Genomic DNA, 25,860 nt, shown 5'->3' with positions numbered 1-25,860 from the left:
GAAGCCCCACTTCCGGCTGCCCCTCCCCTCCTCCATAAGTGCCAAAATAGGACTGGCTTTTTCCAGAAGCTGACACCTAGCCTAGTTACCACCTCAGGCTGGCAGAGAGAGCTGGATCTCTTTAGCGAAGCGCCCTTCGATTCTTGTTTTCCTGCCCATGAATGTTGGGTGGCCTGTGCCCTGGGGAAGGGGGGAGGAGAGGGTGCAGGAAGTGTGGAAAAACTATCATCTGAGCCTGCCTTGGCCCTTTTTTCTCACTCCTGCCTGTCTCCCACAGCCCGGGTCATGCTGGGCTCCCTCTTCCCTGCAGTCCTGTCCTCAGTGCGATGACCTCTTCACTCTGATTCATATCCCCAAGCCTCTAGCAGGTTTGCCTACCAGAAAAGTGTGGGAATCTCTTACATGTGGGTCGTCTCCGCAGGAGGCTGAATAAAGACCCCCTAAACGTATCTATGCCCTAATCCTTGGGACCTGTGAATACTGCCGAAAATGCGGCACAAAATATTTTACAGACTTGTAAGCTCCAGAACTGTAAAAGCATAACTTTTGTTGTGTTAAGCCATTGAGTTTATGGTCATTTGTTGCAGCGGCAACAGGAAATGAATCCAGTCTCCTCCCCCACCCCTTTGTACTGTCAGCTGATTTCCTTTTTTATTCCATTACTTTATAGAAATGGGAGTGTATCATAACCTCTAAGGTGCTAAGACAGGGGGGCTCTGGGTCAGACTTTATCTCCTGGTGACACCGCTGATTACTGAGTGACCCGAGGCAGGTCACTTTGCTGTCTCACTGTGTTGTCATTTTCCTTGTGGCGTGAAGGTCAAACTGGATGACGCAGAAGTCGCCTCCAGCTTCTATCAGGCCTACAGATCTGTTTTGTTTAGCTTTCAGTGTTTTTAAGTTTCTCATTGTATTTATTTTGAATTGGATAATATATTTACAAGGTATAAAAATTTAAAAGTATAAAAAAGGTTTCTAGGGATAATCTCTCTTCTACCACTGCCCTCAGCTACCCCAGTTTTCCCCTCGATTCAGACATGTTCTTGCAGAGATTTTCTATGCATGTACAAGGAATTATGCAGACACACACTCTCTTCAAATAAACAATAACATACCATGTACTCCCTGTTTGACACTTTGCTTTTACCGTATAACATATATTTTAAAAATTCTTTTCCTTTATGGTTTATTACAGGATATTGAATATAGTTCTCTATGCTCTACAATAGGACCTTGTTGTTTATCCATTCTATATATAATCGTTTGCATCTGCTAATCCCAAACTCCCAATCCATCCCTCCCCCACCTCCCCTCATTTAATATACTTTGATGATCTTTCCATATTACATAGAGAGCTTCCTTATTTATTTACGTTTATGTATGGGGGTACCCCATGTTTTACTCTCATCCTTTACTGATGGAAATACAGGGGTTTGTTGTTACCAACAGTGCTGCCATATACAGTGTGTGTCATCATAGTATGTGTACATTTCTAAAAGTGGAACTGCTGGGTCACAAGATATGTGCATGGTTGTAATTTTAAAAAGGAACAATGACAAGTGTTGTTGAGGGTGCAGGTAAATCGGAACCCTCATACACTGCTGCTGGTGAAAACATAAAATGGTGTAGCTGCTTTGGACAGCAATCTGACAGTTGCTCAAAGAGTTGAACTTAGAGTTCCCATAAAACCCGCAATTCCACTCCTAGGTATATACGGTAGAGAAAGAAAAACTTATCTCCACACAAAAACTTGTACACAAGTGTTCATAACAGGATTATTCATAATAGCCAAAAGATGGAAACAACCCAAGTGTCCATTAATTAATGAATAGATAAGCAGAATGTGATATTTCCATGCAATGGAATTATTGAAATGGGATTACTGAGCCAGAAAAAGAAATGAAGTATGGATACATGTTACTACATGGATGAACCCTGAAATCCTGTTGATAAGTTAAAGGAGCCAGACACAGAAGGCCATATGCTGTACCGATTCCATTTACATGGAAATGACCAGAATAGGCAAATTTACAGAGGCAGAAAGTAGACTAGTGGTTGCCAAGGGCTGGGGGAATTGCAGAGGATGGGGAGACGAGAATGTTCTGGAATTAGCTAGTGGCGATGATTGCACAAGATTTTAAATATACTAGAAACCACAGACTCAAACACTTTAAAATGATTAATTGTTTTGTTATGTGAATTCTATCTCAATAAAATAGTTATACTTATGAAAAAATATATGCAGCATAAAATTTTCTTAGCCACTGCAGAATTACCCATTACTCACCAGTAATGTATGCAAGCAGCCGTTTTTCCATGCTGCTGGATTTGCTCACAACCATGGGGCTTGCATGTAAACAGGAATACTAACTAATCTTTGTTCTTTGATAAAATCGTTAAACAGTTATTCTTCGATATCAGAATTCCCTAACCAATTAAACACTCCTTCAAAATGTAATCACTTAAACCCTTCACAAGTCTAATATCAGATCTTCGCAAACGTTGTAAATACCTTAACGAATAGATGAGGCAATTGTGTGATATTATAATGATTATAAAACTAATTACTTGTACTGACACATGTCACAAATGTGCTGACACCGTGGGTTTGAATTTGTTTCTTTACGATGGCTGTTCCAATGTGTATTCTTCTTTCCTGTTGGGAGTATGATTTTATTTGCCAATGTAAAGAGTCAGAGTTATTGCCTCAGAGCTGCTGAGGTTTTGGGTGGAGGTGGAGCCAGTTTCGGGATGGCCGATGATTCAGGACCAGTGAGGAGATGGGGAGGCACCCACCGCAGCAGCCCATTGATGTGGTCTTTCCTCAAAACTGTCCACGGTATTGGCTCTGAACAAGCAGATAGGCTGGCACTCTTTGTTCTGAGCAGGATCTGTTTCTTTTTCTTCCTTTTCTTAATATTTATTTGGCTGCATCGGCTCTTAGTTGCGGCACGCGGGCTCTTCATTGTGGCGCCTGGGCTTAGTTGCCCCGCAGCACGTGGGATTCTAGTTCCCCAACCAGGGATTGAACCCAAGTCCCCAGCATTGGAAGGCAGACTGTTAACCACTGGACCACCAGGGAAGTCCCTGAGCAGGGCCTGTTTCCATACAGTCAAATCCAAAGCCCTTCATCAGTGTGCCTTAATAAAACCCCAACTTACATTTTTAAAATATATTTATTTATGTTTGACTGCGTTGGGTCTTCCTTGCTGCGCGGGCTTTCTCTAGTTGCGGCGAGTGGGGGCTACTCTTCTTTGCAGTGCACGGGCTTCTCATTGCGGTGACTTCTCTTGTTGCAGAGCACGGGCTTTAGGCGCGTGGGCTTCAGTAGTTGTGGAACACGGGCTCCGTAGTTGTGGCTTGTGGGCTCTAGAGCGCAGGCTCAGTAGTTGTGGCGCACGGGCTTAGTTGCTCTGCGGCATGTGGGATCTTCCCGGACCAGGGCTCGAACCCGTGTCCCCTGCATTGGCAGGTGGATTCTTAATCACTGTGCCACCAGGGAAATCCTTAACTGTTTAATTTTCTTTGGACACTCAACAGAAGCTTCTAAAAAGCGAAACCTTCCCAAGTATTTAACTCTTACAATAAATTACAAGAGTGTCAAGATCTTTTAAATATTCTAGTACCATTTACTCTGTTTGAAAAATTCCCTTTCACATTTCAGTGACAAATTACAAGTCCAAAATAATGTATTACTCAATTACACACTTCAAGTTGGAAGACTTACATTTACAGGACGCATCCGTCACATTTTCTCCTATGCCAAATTCTCTTAAACATTTCAAATATATTAAATACCAAATATCCCAGATGATTCTTAAACATAACACAAAACTATTAATTCTGTGGGTTCACCTGACTTTCTCTGATTGTAAGCCTTCTTACAACTAACTGGGCATTAAAAGACACTCATAAGGAAAATTTTACTAGGGAGGTGAGGGTGATTCTCGGCCAGGAATTTGGGACTGGTACAGGAGCTCTGACTTGCTGGTTATGAAAAAACCCACGGGGCCCCTTTTAAATAGTTACCAAAACAAAGCGGCTTCGCAGGCTACCAAGTTCTTGTCCCCTGGGTTGCATTCAATGTCGGGCTGTACCATTACCTGACATGTGTACAATTTCACAGCCAGTGAAATCAGAGGAAGTCTGCGGCACTAGCCGGGTTGTTCACATCTGGATTGGCATCAGCTGGTCTGTTTACTGCCCAGCTCTATTCTGCATTCTTTCCTAAGTCTCACTGTTGGGCCTGGCCATAACCCCAGGAGGTAGTTAAATGACGTCCAGTGTGTTAATGGCATCATGTAGCATCCCTTTGCCTGGCTCTGCTCCTGACCTGGCTGACGTCAGGACTGTGATCCGGAGATGAACGGGGATGTCTTAGAAGGTCCCACAGGGATTGGAGATCAGAGGTTTGGAGATTGTCCCTGGGATGGATCAACTCCCACTATTATGTCAATGGAATGGGAGTGTAGCAAGGGTACAACCAGCCTGGAATTAACCACCCTGGGTGTGAGGGGAGCAGCTGAGCTCAAATTGTTTTTGGTTTTGTTTTGGCGGTGCCATGTGGCTTAGAGGATCTTACTTCCCTGACCAGGGCTTGAACCCGGGCCACGGCAGTGAAAACGCTGAGTCCTACTGGACCACCAGGGTATTCTCTAGGTTCAAATTCTTAAAAACCCCAGAGGCCCCATGGCCTGGAGGAGGGGATGCAAGGGGTCGACGTGGAGGAAGATCAGAGATCGGGCTCTTGCGGGGGTGCTGGAGGGGGACAGTGGAAGGATGGCAGGACGCCAGCCAAGTGAATTCACAGCCCAGCCAAGAGGGGCTGAGGAGGCAAATCAGTCAGCCTGGACATGAGCACCTACTGCATGCAGCACCTACTACGTGCGGGGCGCCTTCCTGGGTCCTGCTGTCTCCGAACTAGATGAATCATAACTGAGGTGAGAGGTAATCCTGCCCGGGACCAGAGCCAGGTGGTGGCAGAGATGCGGCCGATTTTGCATGTATTTTGAAGGGCTCCAGAGCATGTGGGCTTAGTTGCCCCATGGCATGTGGGATCTTAGTTCCCAGACCAGGGCTCGAACCCGTGTCCCCTGCATTGGTAGGTGGGATTCTTAACCACTGGACCACCAGGGAAGTCCTGGATTGAAATTTTTTATGATTGTTTAAATATGAAAATAAGGATGCTGCTAAGTGTTCTACAAACCCCAGGACAGTCCCTTACGGCCAAGGATTATCCAGGCCAAAATGGCAGTAGTGGTGAGGTTAAGAAACCCTGCCCTAGAGACACTTGTGCCCATGACCTCAGAGGCAGGTACGAGAACGTTCATTGCAGCAGTGAGTAATAATAGTCGCGAAACTGGAGACAACACGCATGTCCGTCAAGAGTGGAACAGACGTGCATATTGTAGTTTATTCACATAATGAAGAAAATTAACAAGCGATAGCTATGTCATCAAAATGGGTGAATCTCACTTCGATGCTGAATGAAAGAAGCAGGTCACAGAACACATGCTGTATAATTCAAAAGCAAAGATATATATATAGATATAGATAGATAGATATAGATAAAGATATATATGAAATACATAGGTACTAAACACACACACAGACACACACACACACACACACACACACACACACACACACCAAGAGATTATTACCAAATATCAAGATGTTGGTGATCTCTGAGTAAGCTGGAAGGGGAAAGAAAGACGGGGAAGGACCCACAAGGGGCTTCTAAGGCACTGGCAATGTTATTCCAGAACTTAGTTGGTGGACACATAAATATTTATTTTATTTTTGCTTAAAAATAAACACACATGGGACTTCCCTGGTGGCACAGTGGTTAAGAATCCGCCTGCCAATGCAGGGGACATGGGTTCGAGCCCTGGTCCGGGAAGATCCCACATGCCGCGGAACAACTAAGCCCGTGCGCCACAACTACTGAAGCCCGTGCACCTAGAGCCCGTGCTCCGCAACAAGAGAAGCCACCGCAAGGAGAAGCACGTGCACAGCAATGAAGAGTAGGCCCCGCTCGCCGCAACTAGAGAAAGCCTGCATGCAGCAACGAAGACCCAGCACAGCCATAAATAAATAAATAAATAAATAAATAAATAAATAAATAAATAATAAACACACATAACATTCACATTTTTGACACGTAGGGTTTCCTAGGAAACAGACTTTGAGGTAGAGATTTGCAGCCCAAACTGCTGGTTTCTGGGAAGAGCTCTCTGGGGCAACATTTATAAGGAAGAGAGGAGGCAGGAAAGGCACAGGGAGAAGCTGACGTGGTTGCAGCAGGGCCTCCGTCCATCCTACAGGGAAACTGGAGGGGGCTGGCCTTCTGGGTTGTCCCTAATTGAGGCATGGAGCCAGGCTTTTTTTTTTTTTAATTTATTAATTAATTTATCTTGGCTGCGCAGGATCTTCGTTGTGGCGTGTTTAGTTGCGGCATGTGGGATCTAGTTCCCCGACCAGGGATCGAACCCGGGCCCCCTGCATTGAGAGCACGGAATCTTACCCACTGGGCCACCAGGGAAGTCCCTGGAGCCAGGCTTTTGTCCCCTCATTGACCAGACATGGAATATGGGCTGCCCCTAGGAAAGGGACATAAGCTTAAGCAAGATGGTTTTCTTCAGCTGAGGGCATTGACCAGACAGATGCTCAGCTCTAAGCCATCAGCTGCCAACACTCCTGACAGCTGGTGGAAACAATTCCTCCATCCTGAAGAGGGTATTTGGGTGGCATATCATAGCAACCAGTCCACTTTCCTACCTATGACAATTTCACATCAAAAAAATTTTTTAATCTACTAATGTGACACACCATATTATCAAATTAAGGGAGATGAAACATTAGATGGAGTTCAACACTCATTTATAACAAAACCTTTGTGACCAACTAGAGATAAAAGGGAAGCATCAGCGTGATATAAGGACCCCACTGGAAACCTTCAAAATATCCAAGTTAATTAGAAAACTTCCCTGTAAAAAACAAAAACAAAATTTCAGCCAGTCTGCTGGATTAAAGATCAACATACAAAAATATCATTAAGACTCCTCTAATAATAGCAATGACCAATTAGAAAATATAATTCTTAGAAAAGATTCCCTTCTCTTATACAACAAAAAGTAAGGTGCATAGCTCAAATGCCAAGAAAAGATGTTCAAGTTCATTTTGGAGTAAATTATGAGACTTCATTAAAGGATGACAAAGATGACTCAACAAGGAGACAGATGCTATGTCACAGAGTAGTAAGATAAATGAATTAGACCAGGCACAAAAGGACAAATACTGTAAGATTCCACTTTTATGAGGTGCCTGGAATAGGCAATTTTATACAGACAGAAAGTAGGATAGAGGTTACCAGGGGCTGGGGGTGGGGAGGAAGAATGGGGAGTTACTGTTTAGTGGGTACAAAATATCTATTTGAGATGATAAAAAAGTTCTGGAATGGATAGTGGTGGTTGTACAACATGGTGAATGTACCTAATGCCACAGAATTGTAGGCTTAAAAATGGTCCATGCTATGTTTATTTTACCACAATAAAATAAAGAGTCTCAGGGAAACAACTCCTGAAGGAACCATGTAAAAACAATTTTTAATGAATTAGATATACACAAATCCATATGGATACATGTAAGAAATGTGATGTTGAGTGAAAAGAGCAAGTTGCAAAAGATGAATATGAAACTATGATATTCTCTGTGTTCATTAGAATTTGGGTTTGGCTGTGTAAAATAGACACTCGAAATCATAGTAACTTAAACAAGATTTAAGTGTATTTTCAAATGGGACCTAATGAAACTTAAAAGCTTTTGCACAGCAAAGGAAACCATAAACAAGACAAAAAGACAACCCTCAGAATGGGAGAAAATATTTGCAGATGAAGCAACTGACAAAGGATTAATCTCCAAAATTTACAAGCAGCTCATGCAGTTCAATATCAAAAAAACAAACAACCCAATCCAAAAATGGGCGGAAGGTCTAAATAGACATTTCTCCAAAGAAGATATACAGATGGCCAACAGACACATGAAAGAATGCTCAACCTCATTAATCCTTAGAGAAATGCAAATCAAAACTACAATGAGGTATCATCTCACACAGGTCAGAATGGCCATCATCAAAAAATCTACAAACTATAAATGCTGGAGAGGGTGTGGAGAAAAGGGAACCCTCTTGCACTGTTGGTGGGAATGTAAATTGATACAGCCACTATGGAGAACAGTATGGAGGTTCCTTAAAAAGCTAAAAATAGAGCTACCATACGACACAGCAATCCCACTACTGGGCATATACCCTGAGAAAACCATAATTCAAAGAGTCATGTACCACAATGTTCATTGCAGCTCTATTTATAATACAGGACATGGAAGCAACCTAAGTGTCCATCGACAGATGAATAGATAAAGAAGATGCGGCACATATATACAATGGAATATTACTCAGCCATAAAAAGAAATGAAATTGAGTTATTTGTAGTGAGGTGGATGGACCTAGAGACTGTCATACGGAGTGAAGTAAGTCAGAAAGAGAAAAACAAATACCGTATGCTAAAACATATATATGGAATCTAAGGGAAAAAAAAAAAAGGTCATGAAGAACCTAGGGGCAAGACGGGAATAAAGACACAGACCTACTAGAGAATGGACTTGAGGACATGGGGAGGGGGAAGGGTAAGCTGTGACAAAGTGAGAGAGTGGCATGGACATACATACACTACCAAACGTAAAATAGATAGCTAGTGGGAAGCAGCCACATAGCACAGGGAGATCAGCTCGGTGATTTGTGACCACCTAGAAGGGTGGGATAGGGAGGGTAGGAGGGAGGGAGATGCAAAAGGGAAGAGATATGGGAACATATGTATATGTATAACTGTTTCACTTTGTTATAAAGCAGAAACTAACACACCATTGTAAAGCAATTATACTCAAATAAAGATGTTTAAAAAAAAGATATAAGTTTATTTCTCTCTAGGGGAAAATTCAGGAGTAGGCTGTGCATGTTAGGCATGGTGGCTCTAGGATCTAAGCTGCTTCTGGCTTCTCATTCTGCCAACATTAATTAGGATGTGGCTCTTGTCCTCATGGCCCACGATGTAACTACAGCCATCACATCCACCTTCCAAGAAGCAGGAATGCTGAAGAAGGTGTAGAGAGGGCATGCTGCCCCCCACCCTAAAGTCATATCTTAGAAGTGGTGAACATCACTTTCCCTACATTCCACCAGCTGGGACTTAGTCACATGGCCACACTTGGCTGCAAGGGAAGCTGGGAAATATGGTTTTTATTTTAGGAAGCCTTGTGATCAGAGATATCAAGGGCAGGATGGACATCGGAGGACATCAAGTAGTTAATCTCACGTGGTCCATGACAGAGACTGCTAACTTCATCAGTTTCCTCATATCCATTTTCCCTTTCTTACTTTTTTTTTAAAAAAAATTATTTATTTATTTTTGGCTGCATTGGGTCTTCACTGCGCACGGGCTTTCTCTAGTTGTGGCGAGTGGGTGCTACTCTTCGTTGTGGTGCGTGGGCTTCTCATTGCAGTGGCTTCTCTTGTTGCGGCACGTAGGCTCAGTAGTTGTGGCTCATGGCCCTAGAGTGCAGGCTCAGTAGTTGTGGCGCAGGGGCTTAGTTGCTCCGCGTCATGTGGGATCGTCCTGGACCAGGGCTCGGACCCGTGTCCCCTGCATTGGCAGGCGAATTCTTAACCACTGTGCCACCAGGGAAGCCCTCCATTTCCCCTTTCTTCCTTTTACTATTAAAAGCCCCCAAGTTTTAGCTGGCCACCCAGTCACAAACTACTTTTCCCAGTCTCCTTTGCAGCTAGATGTGGCCATGTGACTAAATTCAGGCCAGTGGGATATGGGATGTGAGGAGAGATATCATATGTGACTTCTGGCTCATCTCCTTGAAAACAATCCCAATTTCCCATACTTCCCCTTCTCCCCTGCCCCACTGGTTGGGACAGAGCAATTTTAGCAGCTTTCTTGGATCTGGAGATGGAAGACACATGTTGAAGATGGTAGAAATGATAGGTCAAGGACCAGAGCCATCTACCTGCCCCAGACCGCTCACCAACCTATAAATTATTAAATAAGATATGAGCTTCCATGTTGTTGTAGATACTGTGTGTTCAAGTCTGTTACAACAGCCTAGGCTTCATCTTAATTAATATAGAAATTGATACCAGGAGTGGAATGCTGACGTAGAAAATAAAACTCTAAGACATGTGGCATTGTCTTAGTGATCATGCAACAGGTGGCAGACTGGCTATTGTAGGATGAGAACCGGTGGCCTTTATTGTGCCAGGAGAAAACATTTTGTAGAACTCTCTTCTTTGACAGTGAGGTTAGCGGCCCATCGTTCACCTGAACTTGTAGCGCTAGGGAACTGGTTGGAAAACTCAGAGTATTGTTGGTGTGTATACTACCCATATTTGCTTTTTGCGATATCCTTATAAGAGAGATGAGCTCAGGCAGGACCTGGCCAGTTTGTAAGGAGGGATGGAAGGAACTGGACTCTACTAAGGGATTCTTCTCTGCCTGTAGCCTGTAGTCTAAGATAACAAGACTCCAGACACTCACCACCTAGGGAAGTTGGACAAGCTAACACTCTGTGCTCCTGTCATTCAGACTCCTTCTCAAAAGCTTCCATACAATGTCTCCACGAGACAGTAGAAGGCAACCCAGATGCAAACATCATATGGAAGATGTTGGCATCACACTCAAGCTATTGATTCAGCTGGCCTGAAGCTTGCAACCCTTTAGTCAAGGGAGAGAGGGTTGGGCTGCTCAAATAGAGAGATAAAAAGGAAGTTCCTCATATTTTAGAACAGCAACTAAAAGAGATTTGGGGCTGTGGCTACATTCACATAGAACTGAATGGAGAACTGTGAAGAAAAGAGTCAACACAGCTGGCCTGAGGCTTCTATCTTTAGAAGGACCTGCTTACAAGATTGCCTCTTGGACTTCCCTTGTGGTGCAGTGGTTAAGAATCCGCCTGCCAATTCAGGCGACACGGGTTCGAGCCCTGGTCCGGGAAGATCCCATGTGCCATAGAGCGACAAAACCCGTGTGCCACAACTACTGAGCCCGTGTGCCACAACTACTGAAGCCCGTGTGCCTAGAGCCCATGCTCTGCAACAAGAGAAGCCACCACAATGAGAAGCCTTCACACTGCAACGAAGAGTAGCCCGAGCTCACTGCAACTAGAGAAAGCCCACACGCAGCAACGAAGACCCAAGGCAGCCAAGAATAAATAAATTTACAGAGGAAAAAAAAAAAAGACTGGCTCTTGGCTGGCATCTGGAAACCTGGCTTTTGGAAGTGTTCCCACCATCCCCTAACAGATAAGGGTGATTTTCTGTGGCTAGACTATTTGTGCAAACAATGTGGTTTATGCTGAACACAGCATGTACCTAATTCCTAATTTGGTAGCATGTACCAAAATTCCAGAAGGAAAGTAGCATAAACCATATTGTTCACACAATTCCAGGCACAGAGAATCACCCTTATCAATCCTTGTCACTCCCAAAATGCAAGTTTCCAGGAGTCAGTCAAGGGTCAACCTTACAAGCAGGCCTAATGGTGCTACCCACAAAACGCTATTTAGAAAGGGAAAAGAGGAGCTTGACAGTGAAGGCAGACAGACACCACCTCAAATCTAGTGATCAAGGTGAGCATCGTAAGTAACAGAACAAATTGAAACCGTGTATCACCTGATGGGATGCAATGAGGACAAAAAAGTCACTTCTGTGATATTCTTGCCAAAGAGGCATGATCTGAATCTATAAGGAAATGTCAGAAAAAAACAAATTGAGGAACATTCTACAAAGCAAAACTGGCTTACAAGGTCTGAAACTGTCAATATCATGAAAGTAAAAAAGAGATGGAGGAACTGTTGCCGACTGGAGGAGACTATGGAGACATGACAACCAGAAGCCACTGCACGTGATTTTTTTGCCTTTTTAAAAAAATTTTTGTTTTATATTGGAGTATAGTTGATTTACAATGTTGTGTTAGTACAGCAAGGTGATTCAGTTATACATATACATGTATCTATTCATTTTCAGATTCTTTTCCCATTTAGGTTATTACAGAATATTGAGTAGAGTTCTCTGTGCTATACAGTAGGTCCCTGTTGGTTATCTATTTTGTATATAGTAGTGTATATGTTAATCCCAAACTCCTAATTTATCCTTCCTCCCCACATTTCCCCTTTGGTAACCATAAATTCATTCTCTAAGTCTGTGAGTCTGTTTCTGTTTTGTAAATAAGTTCATTTGTATCATTTTTTTAGATTCCACATATAAGTGCTATCATAAGATATTTGCCTTTCTCTGTCTGATTTATTTCACTCAGTGTGATAATCTCTAGGTTCATCCCTGTTGCTACAAATGGCATTATTTCATTCTTTTTTATGGCAGAATAATACTCCTTTGACATGTACCACATCTTTCTTTATGTACCACATCTTTTTTTATCCATTCCTCTGTCAATGGGCACTTAGGTTGCTTCCATGTCTTCGCTATTGTAAACAGTGCTGCAATGAACATTGGGATGTATGTATCTTTTTAAAAAATATTTATTTAGGCTCCACCAGGTCTTAGTCACGGCACACAGGATCTTCGTTGCGGCATGAGGTCTCATAGTTGCGGCATGTGGAATCTTAGGCATTCGGACTTCTTAGTTGTGGCATGCATGTGGGATCTAGTTCCCCGACCAGGGATCGAACCTGGGCCCCCTGCATTGGGAGCACAGAGTCTTATCCACTGGACCACCAGGAAAGTCCCTATGTTTTCAAATTATGGTTTTGTCCACATATACGCCCAGGAGTGGAATTACTAGATCATATGGCAACTCTATTTTTAGTTTTTTAAGGAACGTCCAAGCTATTGCACATGATTTTGACCTGGATCTTTTTGCTACAAACAAAACAAAACAAGCCATTGGAACATCTGGCAAAACTTGGATGGAATCTAAGGATTAGAGGTACAGTGTTGGGAGTCCCCAAGACCGCTGCCATGTTTAGAGATTTTCTAGAATGACTCATGGGAGTCAGCGTACTCAGCGAAGATTTATGACAACAGTGTGCTAAGGACACACAGCCAGATGGTAAGGAAAAAAGACATGGGTGGGATCTGGAGTAATCTCGTGCAGGCTTCCTTATGCTCTCTTCCTTCCATGAGGGCTCACAGAGCACAGCAAAATGCAGCAACATGTGTGTGTTGTTTCCGTCGTGGGAAGTCCATTAGAATGTCAGCATCCAGCGTTTTCATTGGGGGCTGCTCACATAGGCACCGTCTGCTGACATATACCAAAATTCCAGACTCCAGGAAAGAATGAAAGTGCTCAGCATAAACCACATGTTTGCAATTCCAGCTCAGTGAGCCATCCTCATCAGTTAGAGAATGATGGGAACACTCTGACCAAGCTCCTAGATGCCGGCCAACCTCGTAAGCAGGCTCTTCTAAACATGGGGTCTCTGGCCTGCTGTGATAACTCTTTTCTGCAGTCCACTACATTGACCCTTGGCCAGGGCATCTTTACAGCAAAAGTCTTATCAGTAGATCCTCACAGGGTGAGATTAACCTGCAGTATTGGCCTCAGTTATGCCCTCCAGAGTCCTGGATTTATTATTTATGTATTTGACCGGGTCGGGTCTTAGTTGCGGTACGTGGGGTCTTCGTTGTGGTGCGCGGGCTTCTCTCTAGTTGTGGCTAGAAGGCTCCAGAGCGTGCGGGCTCAGTAGTTGCGGCGCACGGGCTCAGTTGCCCCGCGGCATGTGGGATCTTATTTCCCCGACCAGGGATTGAACCTGCATCCCCCCATTGGAAGGTGGATTCTTAACCACTGGACCACCAGGGAAGTCCCTGGAGTCCTGGATTTAGCCAGGTAGAGCAAATCCCACTAACCATAAATGTCTGTCTCAGAAAATCAGGTGGCTTCCTCAAGTTTCTAGTCTTCAAGCTTCTGTTTGAACTTTTTTTCCTGGCCCGAGGCATCAACTCAGGTACAGCATACTCTGGCCAAGAAGGTGAAGCTGACCTCAAAGCCTTCCAGGGCTGAGGCATGTCAGGGCACCACACACGTGAGAAGAACAACCCCAGAGGGCACACATGGTACCCCTAGAAGCAAAGAATTTATAATTGTTAGGGCACCCCAAGTAGGACACGCATTGGTCAGGCAGAATGGGTCAACAGAGCCCCCAGTGTGGCCGCCTGCCCTGGGTCCTCCCACTCCAGGGTTGCCAGACCAGTCCAAATGGTTCAGCTCAGTCCTAGCTTTCAGGGGGAATGCCTGAGGCAATCAGTTCCAAACAGTTTGTTTTGCCATGAAGCTGGTTCATCCACCTCGTTAGCATGGACAGCACCTGGATGTATTTGTGACTGGGGTCCCCTCCTGCTGTATCTTAGTCAGATCTGTCAGATGTGACCAGTTGGAGGGATAGACGTCAGAGGTAGACTCACAGTTTGAATTCAAAGTGGTCTAGCAGCCTGGAAAGACAACACTGGGCTTCCTCCCAATTTTTTTTTTTTCAGCTGGGGAGGAGAGGAAATCTTCCGGTAGCTCTGAAAGATAAAGATCATATCTCTCCCCCAACTCTGGTACCTCTCCTTTATATATATATATATATATATATATATATATATATATATATATATATATACACACACACACATATATATGTATATATATATATATATATTTTTTTTTTTTTTTGCAGTATGCGGGCCTCTCACCATTGTGGCCTCTCCCGTTGCGAAGCACAGGCTCCGGGCGTGCAGGCTCAGCGGCCATGGCTCACGGGCCCAGCCGCTCCGCGGCACGTGGGATCTTCCTGGACCGGGGCACGAACCCGCGCCCCCCGCATCAGCAGGCGGACTCCCAACCATTGCGCCACAAGCGAAGCCCCAGAAACGTCTTTTAAAAGCTGTCAAAAGGTCATAATGAAACCGAGTGAGGCCCTTTTGTCCCCGTTTCTTGTAAGCAACACTCCAGCCTTCATGACCTTCCCTGAGTTCCAGAGGGACAGTTGCTAATCAAGGGAGGCTGAGGCCAGATTAAAGGGACCAGAGAAGTTCATCAGGGTTACAAGACCAGGACTTCCCCCGTGGTCCAGTGGTTGAGATTCTGCACTCCCACTGTGGGGGCCTGGCTTCCATCCCCGGCAACTAAAGAAAAGATCCCGCATGCATGCCTCAACTAACACCCAGTGTAGCCAAATAAATAAATAAATGCTTTTTTAAAAAAAGAAAGATTAGAAGACGGAACACCTGAGAGACAAGATTAAAGGAGTGCAGGTCCTACACACACCCTAATCTTTTCAGAGACACCACCTTTGAATCATTGTTATAAAACCCCTCCTCAAATCCTCCCAGGTTGGGACACAGTTTTTCGAGGCAGACGCCCGCTGTGGCCCCCTTTGCCTGGCAAAGCAATAAAGCGATTCGTTTCTACTTCACCCAAAACTCTGTCTCGGAGATTCAATTCATCACCGGTATACAGAGAGGCGGAGCTTTTGGTAACAGTAATACAGAGAAAACAAACTATTGTGTGTGTGTATAAAATACATATGTATTATATATATATAACACGTATATACGTATATATATGTATACATTGATCATTGATATTTTGAAATCATACGTGCAGATGAAATACCCAGAAAATACAAATTTCCCTTTTCCTTTGAGATATAATTGAGAGGCAATATTGTATTGTAGATTTTTCTTTTCCTCCTTGGAAGTCTACTCAAATCCCTAGAAGTAAATTCAGCATTCAGGGTTAACATCATGGCCACCCGAATAGGTAGGGTTGCTGCAGCCTCCAGGCCTAATAGCTAGAATGTTTCCTTTCTTCTTTTTCCTCTGGCTTATCTAAAGCTTCGATCCAGTCTTGGGAATGGATTTTAACCTAGTTTCCTTCTACTTGGAGGAGAAAGCAGTGCAAACTTTTAGGTTCACCTGAAACCCATCTTTGGGAAGTTTGGCCCTTTTCTCTTCCCACCTAGAATAGGGAGCAACTGCAAACTAATATTTATTGTCTTTGACCCACCCCAAACTCCCACCTGGAGGAAAGTGGGAAAAACCAAAGGCATCATCAGGCTGCAATATCGTCTTCACTTCCGGGTCAAAGTTAGCCAGGGGGTCCTGTGGGCCAACTCCCCAGGGGTTGGACCTATTGTTTTTCCGGTACGCAGGCCTCTCACTGTTGAGGACCTCTCCCGTTGCGGAGCACAGGCTCCGGACGCGCAGGCTCAGCGGCCATGGCTCACGGGCCCAGCCGCTTCACGGCATGTGGATCTTCCCGGACCGGGACACGAACCAGTGTCCCCTGCATCGGCAGGCGGACTCTCAACCACTGCGCCACCAGGGAAGCCCCTGGATCTATTGTTTTAATTGCATAGGTAACTTCTACCTCTCACAACATGTTTTTGAACCCAAGTTCATGTGCTTGACACAGAGTGAGGCCAAAGAAACGGAAACATCGAAGTTTGGAGCACAGAGAGTTTTACTGCAATGGCCAAGCAAGGAGAACAGGCAGCCCGTGCTCAAAAGACTTGAATTCCTTGAGGTTTTCAGGAAAGAGTTTTTTAAAGGTAACATTTGGGCTGAGAGCTGCAGGGTGTATGACTTTCTTCTGATTGGCCGGTGGTGAGGTAACCGGGTGATGTACAAGGAATCTCGATCATCAGTCTTCTGGTTCTGACAAGTCTGGAGTCTCAGCATGTAGGTGCCATCCTCTGCCTGCATGGGGGCTTTAGTTCCTGCAGAAGAACTCAAAAATATGTATGAGATTGTTATGTATATCCCTTGAGGAGGAACTAGGACTCTGTTTTTTTCCCCTGCATTATTGTTCCTTGACTCCTTTCCCTTTCATTCTGCATTCCCTCACTTCCCTAATTAGTAACTGTTTGAATCTGCCCTTTGGAACAGTTGACAAAAATAATCAATAAACAATCTATAATAGGAATAGAAAAGAGTTTATTTGAGCCAAACTGAGGACTATAGCCCTGAGATGCCCTCTCAGAGAACTCTGAGGAACTGTTCCAGAGAAGCATGGTTTTCAACACGGTTTAATAACTTGTCAGAACAAAGAACACCAAACAAGTCAGAGATACGTTCCTTCAAGGTTTAAAAAAAAAGAAAAAAAAAGAAAAGAAAAAGATCAGCATGTACACAGTGAGTCAGTATGGCCTTGGCAAGGGAGTCTTATCATGGAAGCAGTACCAGCGTTGGCGTCCTAGGAAGGGAGGCATTTAATCTTTATTCTTAATATGGGCATTTTTACTTCTGGTCAATGCACGTTTTTCTTTAATAATTAAAGCAGATGTACAATGTATGTTTGATAGGCCGTAAACAGGCTATTTTAGTTAGCATAAAATTTGAGTTACGTCATGTATAAGCCACAATGTCTTCCCCAGACCTCAATATGTGAACATTTCTTTCATCAGAAATCAGGGAAGGTCTAGGAGGCTGAAGCCTTTTCCCTACAAACAAGAAACGGGGGCCTTGGAAAGACTTTTTACTCGGGAGGGCCCTGCAGGGTCCTCCTCAGTTTCAATCCCCCCTTTTCTTTGATACTCCTCAATCTTGAGGGGAACAGGGGTGGAACAAGAAAAGGAATAAAGTTTTGGATAGAGAGGTTAATCGTAGACTTGGTAGGGGTTACAGTTTTAGGGAGACTCAGTTTCAAACAGACAGCAGCTCAGCTCTTTCAGACCATGAGCAACTCCATGGCCACCAGGCACTGGGGTTTCACCATTCCCCACCCCCTCCCTTTCCCCCAAACAGAGTAGCCATATTTTAGGTAGCTAGGATCCTTTTAGCAGTGCCACCCCTGCCACAGCTGTGCACATGTTTGTGTGGCCCCAAGATTACCCCCATGGTTGGATATTTGCCAGGAGGACTTGGGGGACTCAGCATATAGTTGGACTCACTCCAGGGGTGCAGTAAGGATACACAGTGGATCCTAAGGGAAAAACACACAAGCAGAGACTGGAAGAACCCATGTGCCTCTTCCTTCTGTCCTCTCCCTTCCCTGGTGGGGGAACACGCAGAGTGTACTCTTCTCCCAGCAATAAAAATGCAGTCACATGTGTGTGATGTCCAGGGAATCTCATGAGGGACCCAGCACCCTAGGGTTTCACTGGGCCCTGGACACAGAGGACCCTCTGCCTGGCATGTACCAAAATTCCAGGCTCCCCATATGAAAGCAGGTGTAGAGCAGAAACCATAGTGTTTGCACCGTCTAAGAACAACGAGCCTTCTTATCAGTTAGGAAATGGTGGGACAACTACCAAAATTCAAGCTCCCAGATTCCAGCCCACCTTGCAAACAGGCGTTTCAAGGAAGAGAGACAAGCTATGTTAAGCCTTTCTGTTGTTTAATCAATGTGACCTTCATTATTCCAATGGTCGTATTGTAGTTATGTAGAAGAACGTCCACATTTGTAGAAAATACACATGAAAGGATTTTGCGGTGATGTTGATGGTGCATGAAGTTGGAAATGTATTAAATGTTTCAGGGGGGAAAAGCTCTGTGTGCTATAACTACCATGTATCCTGTAAATGCCTGTCTCATATTCCTCATATCCAAATTCCTCCGGTTGACCTAAAAATATCCTCCAGAGCTAAACTGTCTGAACCAGTATCTGCTCCAGGACCACACACTACATGAGGTCATGGTTCTTAGGTCTGTTTCAACCTGTCACCCTCCCCTTTTGATGATACTGGCAAAACACTGTCCTCAGTGGGTGTGTCCCATGCTGATACTGCAGGTGGGTGGGGCAGTTCAGGGTAGTTACATCAAAGGCAGCAGCAGGCCTCATCTGCTTTACATCAGGAGACTGGAACTCCTCAGGGATCCTGCAGCAGTGAGGCTAGCCACGACCCCTGGACTGGGGTGAGGACAGCCGGATCCTGCCATTGCATGGTCCTCTCTCACCCTCATCACGACTAGAATGTCACAAACGTGGTGTCACTGTGACACCGTACCCACATCCACCACCTGCCTAATGCTTTTAACCCTGATTGATAATCTTTGACTCCATGATTTCCTTAGGGCTTGGGAAATGGGGTGCTAACACTTCCACGCTCTCAAATGGAGAATACCTTCTATAGGTGTTTTCTTCTGTACAATTTCCCCTCCTCAACTGGGACAAATCCTTACTGTGAACCAAGTAGTCACCAATGCAGAAACATTGTATGTATTTCTATTAAAAAGACATGAGAGGGCTTCCCTGGTGGTGCAGTGGTTGAGAGTCCGCCTGCCGATGCAGGGGACACGGGTTCGTGCCCTGGTCCGGGAAGATCCCACATGCCTCGGAGCGGCTGGGCCCGTGAGCCACGGCCGCTGAGCCTGCGCGTCCGGAGCCTGTGCTCCGCAACGGGAGAGGCCACTACAGTGACAGGCCAGCGTACCGCAAAAAAAAAAAAAAAAAAAAAAGACATGAGACACTATTGGCAAAATAATACCTTTATTACCTATGATTGGCAGATATATTTCTGATTTATTCTTTCCATGTTTGAAAAGAATTTCAAAATAATTTTATACACCATACAATTCAGGGTAAGGCTGGACTCAGGGGACCACTTGATGGTTCACAGGGTGGGAAGAACCCTCTGTCTCCATACATTTTTTTGAGGTAGTTTGACTTCCAGCTCTGAGTCCTGATCCCAGTCTTGAAACGCCATGGGGTTAAGTTCACCACCCGTGGGGGCTGGAATTTTCTCCGCCATAGGGATGAGCTTCTAGGAGACAAGGGTAGAGGGCTCTGGAGCTGAAACAGAGAGCCTGGTGTGGGTGGAGGGTGAGAAGCCCTCTCACAATCCAGTGTTTCCCTGTGCTGACCACTGCGTATCCACTCAGTAAAACAGGGGCTGCCTTAGAGCAGGAGCAGCCAGTAAATCTGATGGAGGAACTTCCTTCTAGTAGTTTCCAGAATCTGAAGACAGGGCCCAGTAGGAACTTTGACCGGATCCAGGAGATCCCAGGATGCCAGGGAGCTACAAGCCCTTGATTACTGGGATGGCCCAGCCAATGGGCTCAGCTCCCCGGAGGCACGGTCAGGTAGTTTTCAAGGACAGCCCTTGACTAGGACGGACAGACCTGCACGATAACACTGGAATTCGTCACAGAGATTCCATACTGCTCATTTCTGAACTCCACGTCCCAGATGCAGCATTCAAAAGACACAAAGCGGACGCCCTTCTTGAGGTTGGAGAACACGTGGCTGACCTGTAGGAAGGAAAAGAGGTAAGCCTCATTGTGACATAGGTTTTCTCTCAGAAGCTGAGTTGGGGTCCTCAGGCAGGTGGTATTTTCCATAGATGGCTGCGACAATGTCTCCACAGGTACTTCTAGAATCATACCACTCCTTATCCAAGGATAGAGTCTAATTCCTGTTCCCTTGAATCTGGGCAGGTTTCCTTGTAACCAAGAGTGTGGTGGAAATGACGCTGAGTGACTTTTACTAAGTGACTTCCAAGGCTGGGTCAGAAAGGCAATGCAGCTTCTGCTGGTTTCTCCAGAAGCCTCATGGTGGAGGCTTGAGCCACCAAGAAGCAGCTGACTGCCCTAAAGCTGCCATGCTGCGAGGAAGCCCGAACTAGACCAAGCAGAGAGATCCCATGGCCAAGCTCTGAGACTAAACCAAGAGATGCTTGGCCAGCCACCAGCTGTATACACACTCACATCCTGCCCTGCCCTTCGGCCCCAGCCAGTGCCTGAAGGCCACTACATGAGAGAATGGAGCCAGAAGCACCCAGCAGAGCTCTACTCACAGAAACCACGAGAGGTGAGAGAATGACTGCTGGTGCTATTAAGCCACTGTATTTGAGGGCAATTTTTTATGCAGCCATAGATTCTCATAAGCCCCACTGTCCTTTCCCACACCCCAGACACTCACCCGAGGAGAGACGCTGTTTCTCCACTTCCAGATGGGAAAAGGCAAAGGAGAGAAGTGATCCAGGATGGCCTGGTTGGCATCTAGAAGTTGGACAGTTAGCTGATATATACAGTCAGTTCCTTGTTGGTCATTCCGCCTGTGGGAGAAGGGAGACCTTGAAGGCTGGACTTGCCGTCCTATCTCTTTGGGGGTCTGCCTGCTTCACCTGAATGGCCTTCCCACGTACAAAATAGTTTTGTGATCCCCGGGACTGGCACCCTTAGTGTCACTTAGGAGTTTGGCCCCTCTGCATACCCATTGAATCAATCTGCACTAAACTCTCTCCCCAGCTGGTCCGCAGGCACATTCATTTCAGAAGTAATGACCTAAAGCCGTGCTCTTCAGGGTACCTCCTCCCATACTATTTCTCATTCTATATTTCACTGGTGGCAAAAGATGTCATTTCCGATGTGTACAACGGTGATGTTTTAAGATACAATTTTCTTATCAGCCATTTACAAGGATCCAGAGGAATCTAGATAAATTGGTGATGGGATATCCAACAATATTCAAAGACACCACATGCAATGTCCTTCAATGGTAAATGGATAGATTATGGTGTATTCATGTAATGGAATATTATAAAGCCATGAAAATAAACTAACTGCAGCTACATACAACTATGGATGAATTTACAAATGTGTTATTGATTGAAAGAAGCTAGATACAAACTATATGACTCAATATGTATTAAGTACCAAAATGGACAAGACTTATCTATGGTAACAGAATTCAGGATGGTGCTACCCTTGGGTTGAAAGTGATGGGGTATGGTGCATGAGCGATGCTGAGGGTGGGGTTTGCTGGCAACATTCTGTTCTTGATTTAGTGAATGTATTCACTTCGTAATAATTCACTGAGTTGCACAACCAAGACATGTGCATTTTTTTTTTTTGCGGTACGCGGGCCCCTCACTGTTGTGGCCTCTCCCGCAGGCTCAGCGGCCACGGCTCACGGGCCCAGCCGCTCCACAGCATGTGGGATCTCCCTGGACCGGGGCACGAAGCCGTGTTCCCTGCATCGGCAGGTGGACTCTCAACCACTGCGCCACCAGGGAAGCCCGATTTTTGATGTTAGAAATTAAAAATTTAAAAACAAGAGTAATAGGTGGTATAAATACACAAACAAGTAAGTATCTCCTTTTACAGAGATTTCACATCACTCCACTACTTGGACTTAGATGTCCATTCAACTTCTCCCACAGAATTTTGTCCTAATGTAGTACTAATATATTTTAAAATTCTTCTGACTTACCTTTCATACTGTTTGTGCCAACCACACACACACACACACACACACACACACACACACAAAGAATATAATTAGAAATGTAAAATTTTTCCTGTGACCATAAAACTCTAAGCATTAACATTTTTTCTTTTGGATTAAATTATTTCCTACTAGTGATTCCCAGACATTGGTGCAGATTGGAATCATCTGGAATCTTGAAATGATACCTTATAGAAAAGCATTTAGACCTGTCCAAAGGTAAGGTCTTTGCTGTCCACTACTGGGAGGTAATCCCTGGACCCTTGGACTGTTGTGTCTGACAGGAGTATCTTTGCTCACCTGGGGCCCTTGAGCCACATTGAATAGCCTGCCAATATGATTTGGCGGGGGCTGGCCACATCCACATAGATAGTCTATAATGGGAGCAAAGCACCGCGGGAAGACGAACAATGTGACTTAGGGTGCCTCACGCAATATCACTTGACCTGGAGGCTGAGGTGAAACACAGGATAAAGTCCCTATAAACTCAGGTGAGCTTCCCTGGCTGGCAATATTCCATGCATACTGTCACCCATGGAGGCCAGGACAGTCAGGTGTCCTGATCCCATGGGGAGAGGGCAATGGAAATCTGGTATCCCCTGGATGCTGCCTGGGATCTTCCCCTTGGCTAACTTTAATCTGTATATTTTCCATGTAATAAACTAATTGTATAATAGTTTCCATTCCGTTCTGTCTTTCTAGTCAATTACTGAGTCTGAGGGTGTTTTGAGGAATCCCCCAAACTGGCAGCTGGAAGGTGGTCTTGACATTGTGCCCTTTAACTTCGTAGTTGGCTCTAAACTTCTCACAGATGTTGATGCCTGGCTCTCTCAGCCTAGACACTCTATTTAATTGGTATATCCCAGACATTGGGAGTTATAGATATTTTGGGTGATGTACGACAAAACTGGGGAGTCACTGATTATTACAATCAACTGGTACACCATTGCTCAAAGCCACACAACCATGCTACAATAGTTTGATAGAGGATTAAATTAAAAACAAAAGTTGATTGGAAATACGCCTCCTAAAGATATGGATTTGCAGAGGGAGGAATTTTACGGTGCCTTGATTGAAAGTGAATGTGGTAAGGCCAAAATTTTAAATGGTCACTTTTCCTGTCTCTCAAGTAGTCTTTACATCTGAGGACCAGGCAATACAGTGAGGGGCTTTCAGTTTCTGTAAAACTGGAGGACTGTGAGATAGGAATTGGGAAAGGAAAACTATATGATGCTCCCACTCTCGATGTGAACTGTAGTGAGTTGTTTTAGAACAAGGAACATAAAACTGTAGAGGACTTGGATTTTGCCTTGCTTAAAATCATCTGGGTCCTGTATCCCCTGGAAGGTGCTCATGGACCACAGTTTCAAGACCATCACTACAGAGCACAAGAGTCAGACAAGTATGAGTGTAATGCCAGGCCCTGCCAAGTCTTAGCTGTGCCACCAGGGAAAAATCACCTCCCCATTCCGAACTTCTCAGTTTGAGGTTTCAAAAATAATTTTCCCACAGGATCAAGGACCACGAAGGATACTAAAACAGCTCACACTTCAGAGCACTGGCTTTGTGTTTGACATATAACCCTATCTTATAAAGATAGGGAAACTGAGGCACACTGTGACTTGCCCGAGGCCACAAAGCTGGGAAGCCAGGGTTTGAACCTAAGAGGTTCTAGCTCCAGAATCTGACCTTTAGCCAAGTCTCCTACCTTGTCTCCTCCTAAACCAAGGAGCATCTCATTCACAGACGAGACCGAATTGGGCCCAAGTCCTCTGTATAGGATCCAAACTGGCATCATCCCATCCGGGTCCTTTTGGGGGTTAGGGGGTGGGTTCAGGGAATGTACTCTGCTAAGTACTAAAGCTATCATGGTGGTTAAGTCTCATTTCCCCACCTGCTTTATCCTAAGGGGCTGTTAGGAGGCCTAAATAAAGTCACCCAGGGACTTCCCTGGTGGCGCAGTGGTTAAGAATCCACCTGCCAATATAGGGGACGTGGGTTCGAGCCCTGGTCCGGGAAGATCCCACATGCCGCAGAGCAACTAAGCCCGTGCGCCACAACTACTGAAGCCAGTGCGCCTAGACCCCATGCTCCGCAACAAGAGAAGCCACAGCAATGAGAAGCCAGCGAACCACACCGAAGAGTAACCCCTGCTCTCCACAACTAGAGAAATACCCATGCACAGCAACGAAGACCCAAAGCAGCCATAAATAACTAACTAACTAAATAAATAAAGGGCTGTTTTTATCATCACACTCACCAGTCAGAGACACAAATCTCAATCTTTCCACTGTCCAGAAGTTCCGGCCAGAAACCCTCCTTCTCCAGGTCCAACACTTGCTTCTTGTGATAACCCCTAGGAAAGACGGAGAAAGGTCAGTGAGGACCAGGCAAGTCCTCAACAACTGCCCTTGGGGAAGAGGGACATTCACCTGCAGGCAGACAGGAAGCTGGTCAGCATATAGGCACTAGGTATGACCTCCAAGTTTTCCTCCTCCACCGCCCAGCCGTCTTCACTGCTCAGCACCGTCCATTTCAGGAAACCTTCTGTTAAATGAAAACGGGTTTTCCCCAAGTTCTTTGCCATCCCACCCGCCCAGGGATAAGTCCCCTGGGGTTTCCCGTGGGGACCTGCACGTCCCGCTCCTCCCTTGGGATCCAGTTCCACCCCACCCACGGAGTCCAAGCGCCCCCCGCATCCGGCCCCTCCCACCGGCTCCCTTGAGGAGGACCCCTTTCCTGGGCTCCCCACCTAGGCCCCTGGGGTTCCGGAGAAGGTTGCGTCCTATGGGTCTGCGCTCGCAGAAGCGGCCCAGGACGCAGGGCCTGGGGTCGTCGGCGGCGGGCAGGCAGGTGCGGAGGACGGGTGACAGGGCGGCGTGGTCTCGGGCCAGGATGCTCAGCCACAGGGCCTGGCAGTCCACCAGGTCGCGCCAGCGCCGGCACACCCGGCGGCAGCGCCCGAGCAGCACGTGAGGGGGCACGTGGCTCAGCACCATCTCGAGCAGCTCCGTGGGCAGCTGGCCCAGACCCAGCGGCTCCTCGGGCTCCTGCTCTAGCAAGGGGATCCCGACAGGCTGGCCCCTGGAGGAGGTCTTCTCGCCAGGCTCCCCTGCGACTGCGGGACAACCAGGGCCAAGATGTCAGAGACCTGCAGCCTCCGTCAGCCCCGCCCCTGCCAGCCACACCCCAAGACTGTCACCCCCTAAGCCCCCTCAGCTTCCTCCCCAACCTCACCACCCCCAGCCCCATCCTCAAGGCCCCAGACTCCCAACCCGTCCTTGCCAGCAGGCGATTTAAGCCCCTGTCTACCATTTGCATCACAGCCCCCGGCAGCCAACCTCCTCTGCGACCTTGCAGACGCCCGAGTCCTACCCTGCATCTCAGCCAGAGCTCCTCGCAGGCAAGCCTTCATGGAGCTTCATGGGCCCCCATCTCTACCTCGGCCCTTTTTATTTGCCCGCCCCTCCCTTCTTAATACCCAGCACCACTGCCAGCCACTTCCCCTGCCCCATGCTCTTTCTGACTCCACAGTCTCTGCCCACCCCTCCTTTCTTACTGTCTGTCATGCCCCCTCCTCCCTCTGCCTTGCCCCGACTTACTAGCCAGCCCCTCCTGTCCCCACCTC

At 45.9% G+C, this 25,860-nt stretch overlaps 1 protein-coding gene across 1 annotated transcript in view; it reads right to left on the bottom strand.

The window, feature by feature from the left end:
• The window catches only part of LOC136140244 (F-box only protein 27-like), a 32,173-nt gene extending 6,526 nt beyond the window's left edge, over positions 1–25,647 (bottom strand). Inside the window, exons 1-5 of the mRNA XM_065898324.1 lie at positions 25,608–25,647; positions 24,906–25,350; positions 24,493–24,588; positions 20,925–21,060; positions 20,126–20,254 (exon numbers count right to left, since the gene is read on the bottom strand). Of these exons, the coding sequence (XP_065754396.1) occupies positions 20,126–20,254; positions 20,925–21,060; positions 24,493–24,588; positions 24,906–25,350; positions 25,608–25,647 (846 nt within the window). The remainder of the gene's footprint in view (positions 1–20,125; positions 20,255–20,924; positions 21,061–24,492; positions 24,589–24,905; positions 25,351–25,607) is intronic.
• Between the last annotated feature and the right edge of the window lie 213 nt (positions 25,648–25,860).

This window comes from Phocoena phocoena, chromosome 20 (genome assembly GCF_963924675.1).
Source record: "Phocoena phocoena chromosome 20, mPhoPho1.1, whole genome shotgun sequence".
Taxonomy (NCBI): Eukaryota; Metazoa; Chordata; class Mammalia; order Artiodactyla; family Phocoenidae; genus Phocoena; species Phocoena phocoena.
The sequence above is the reverse complement of the archived record's forward strand: the minus strand, read 5'-3'. Positions and strand labels throughout refer to the sequence as shown.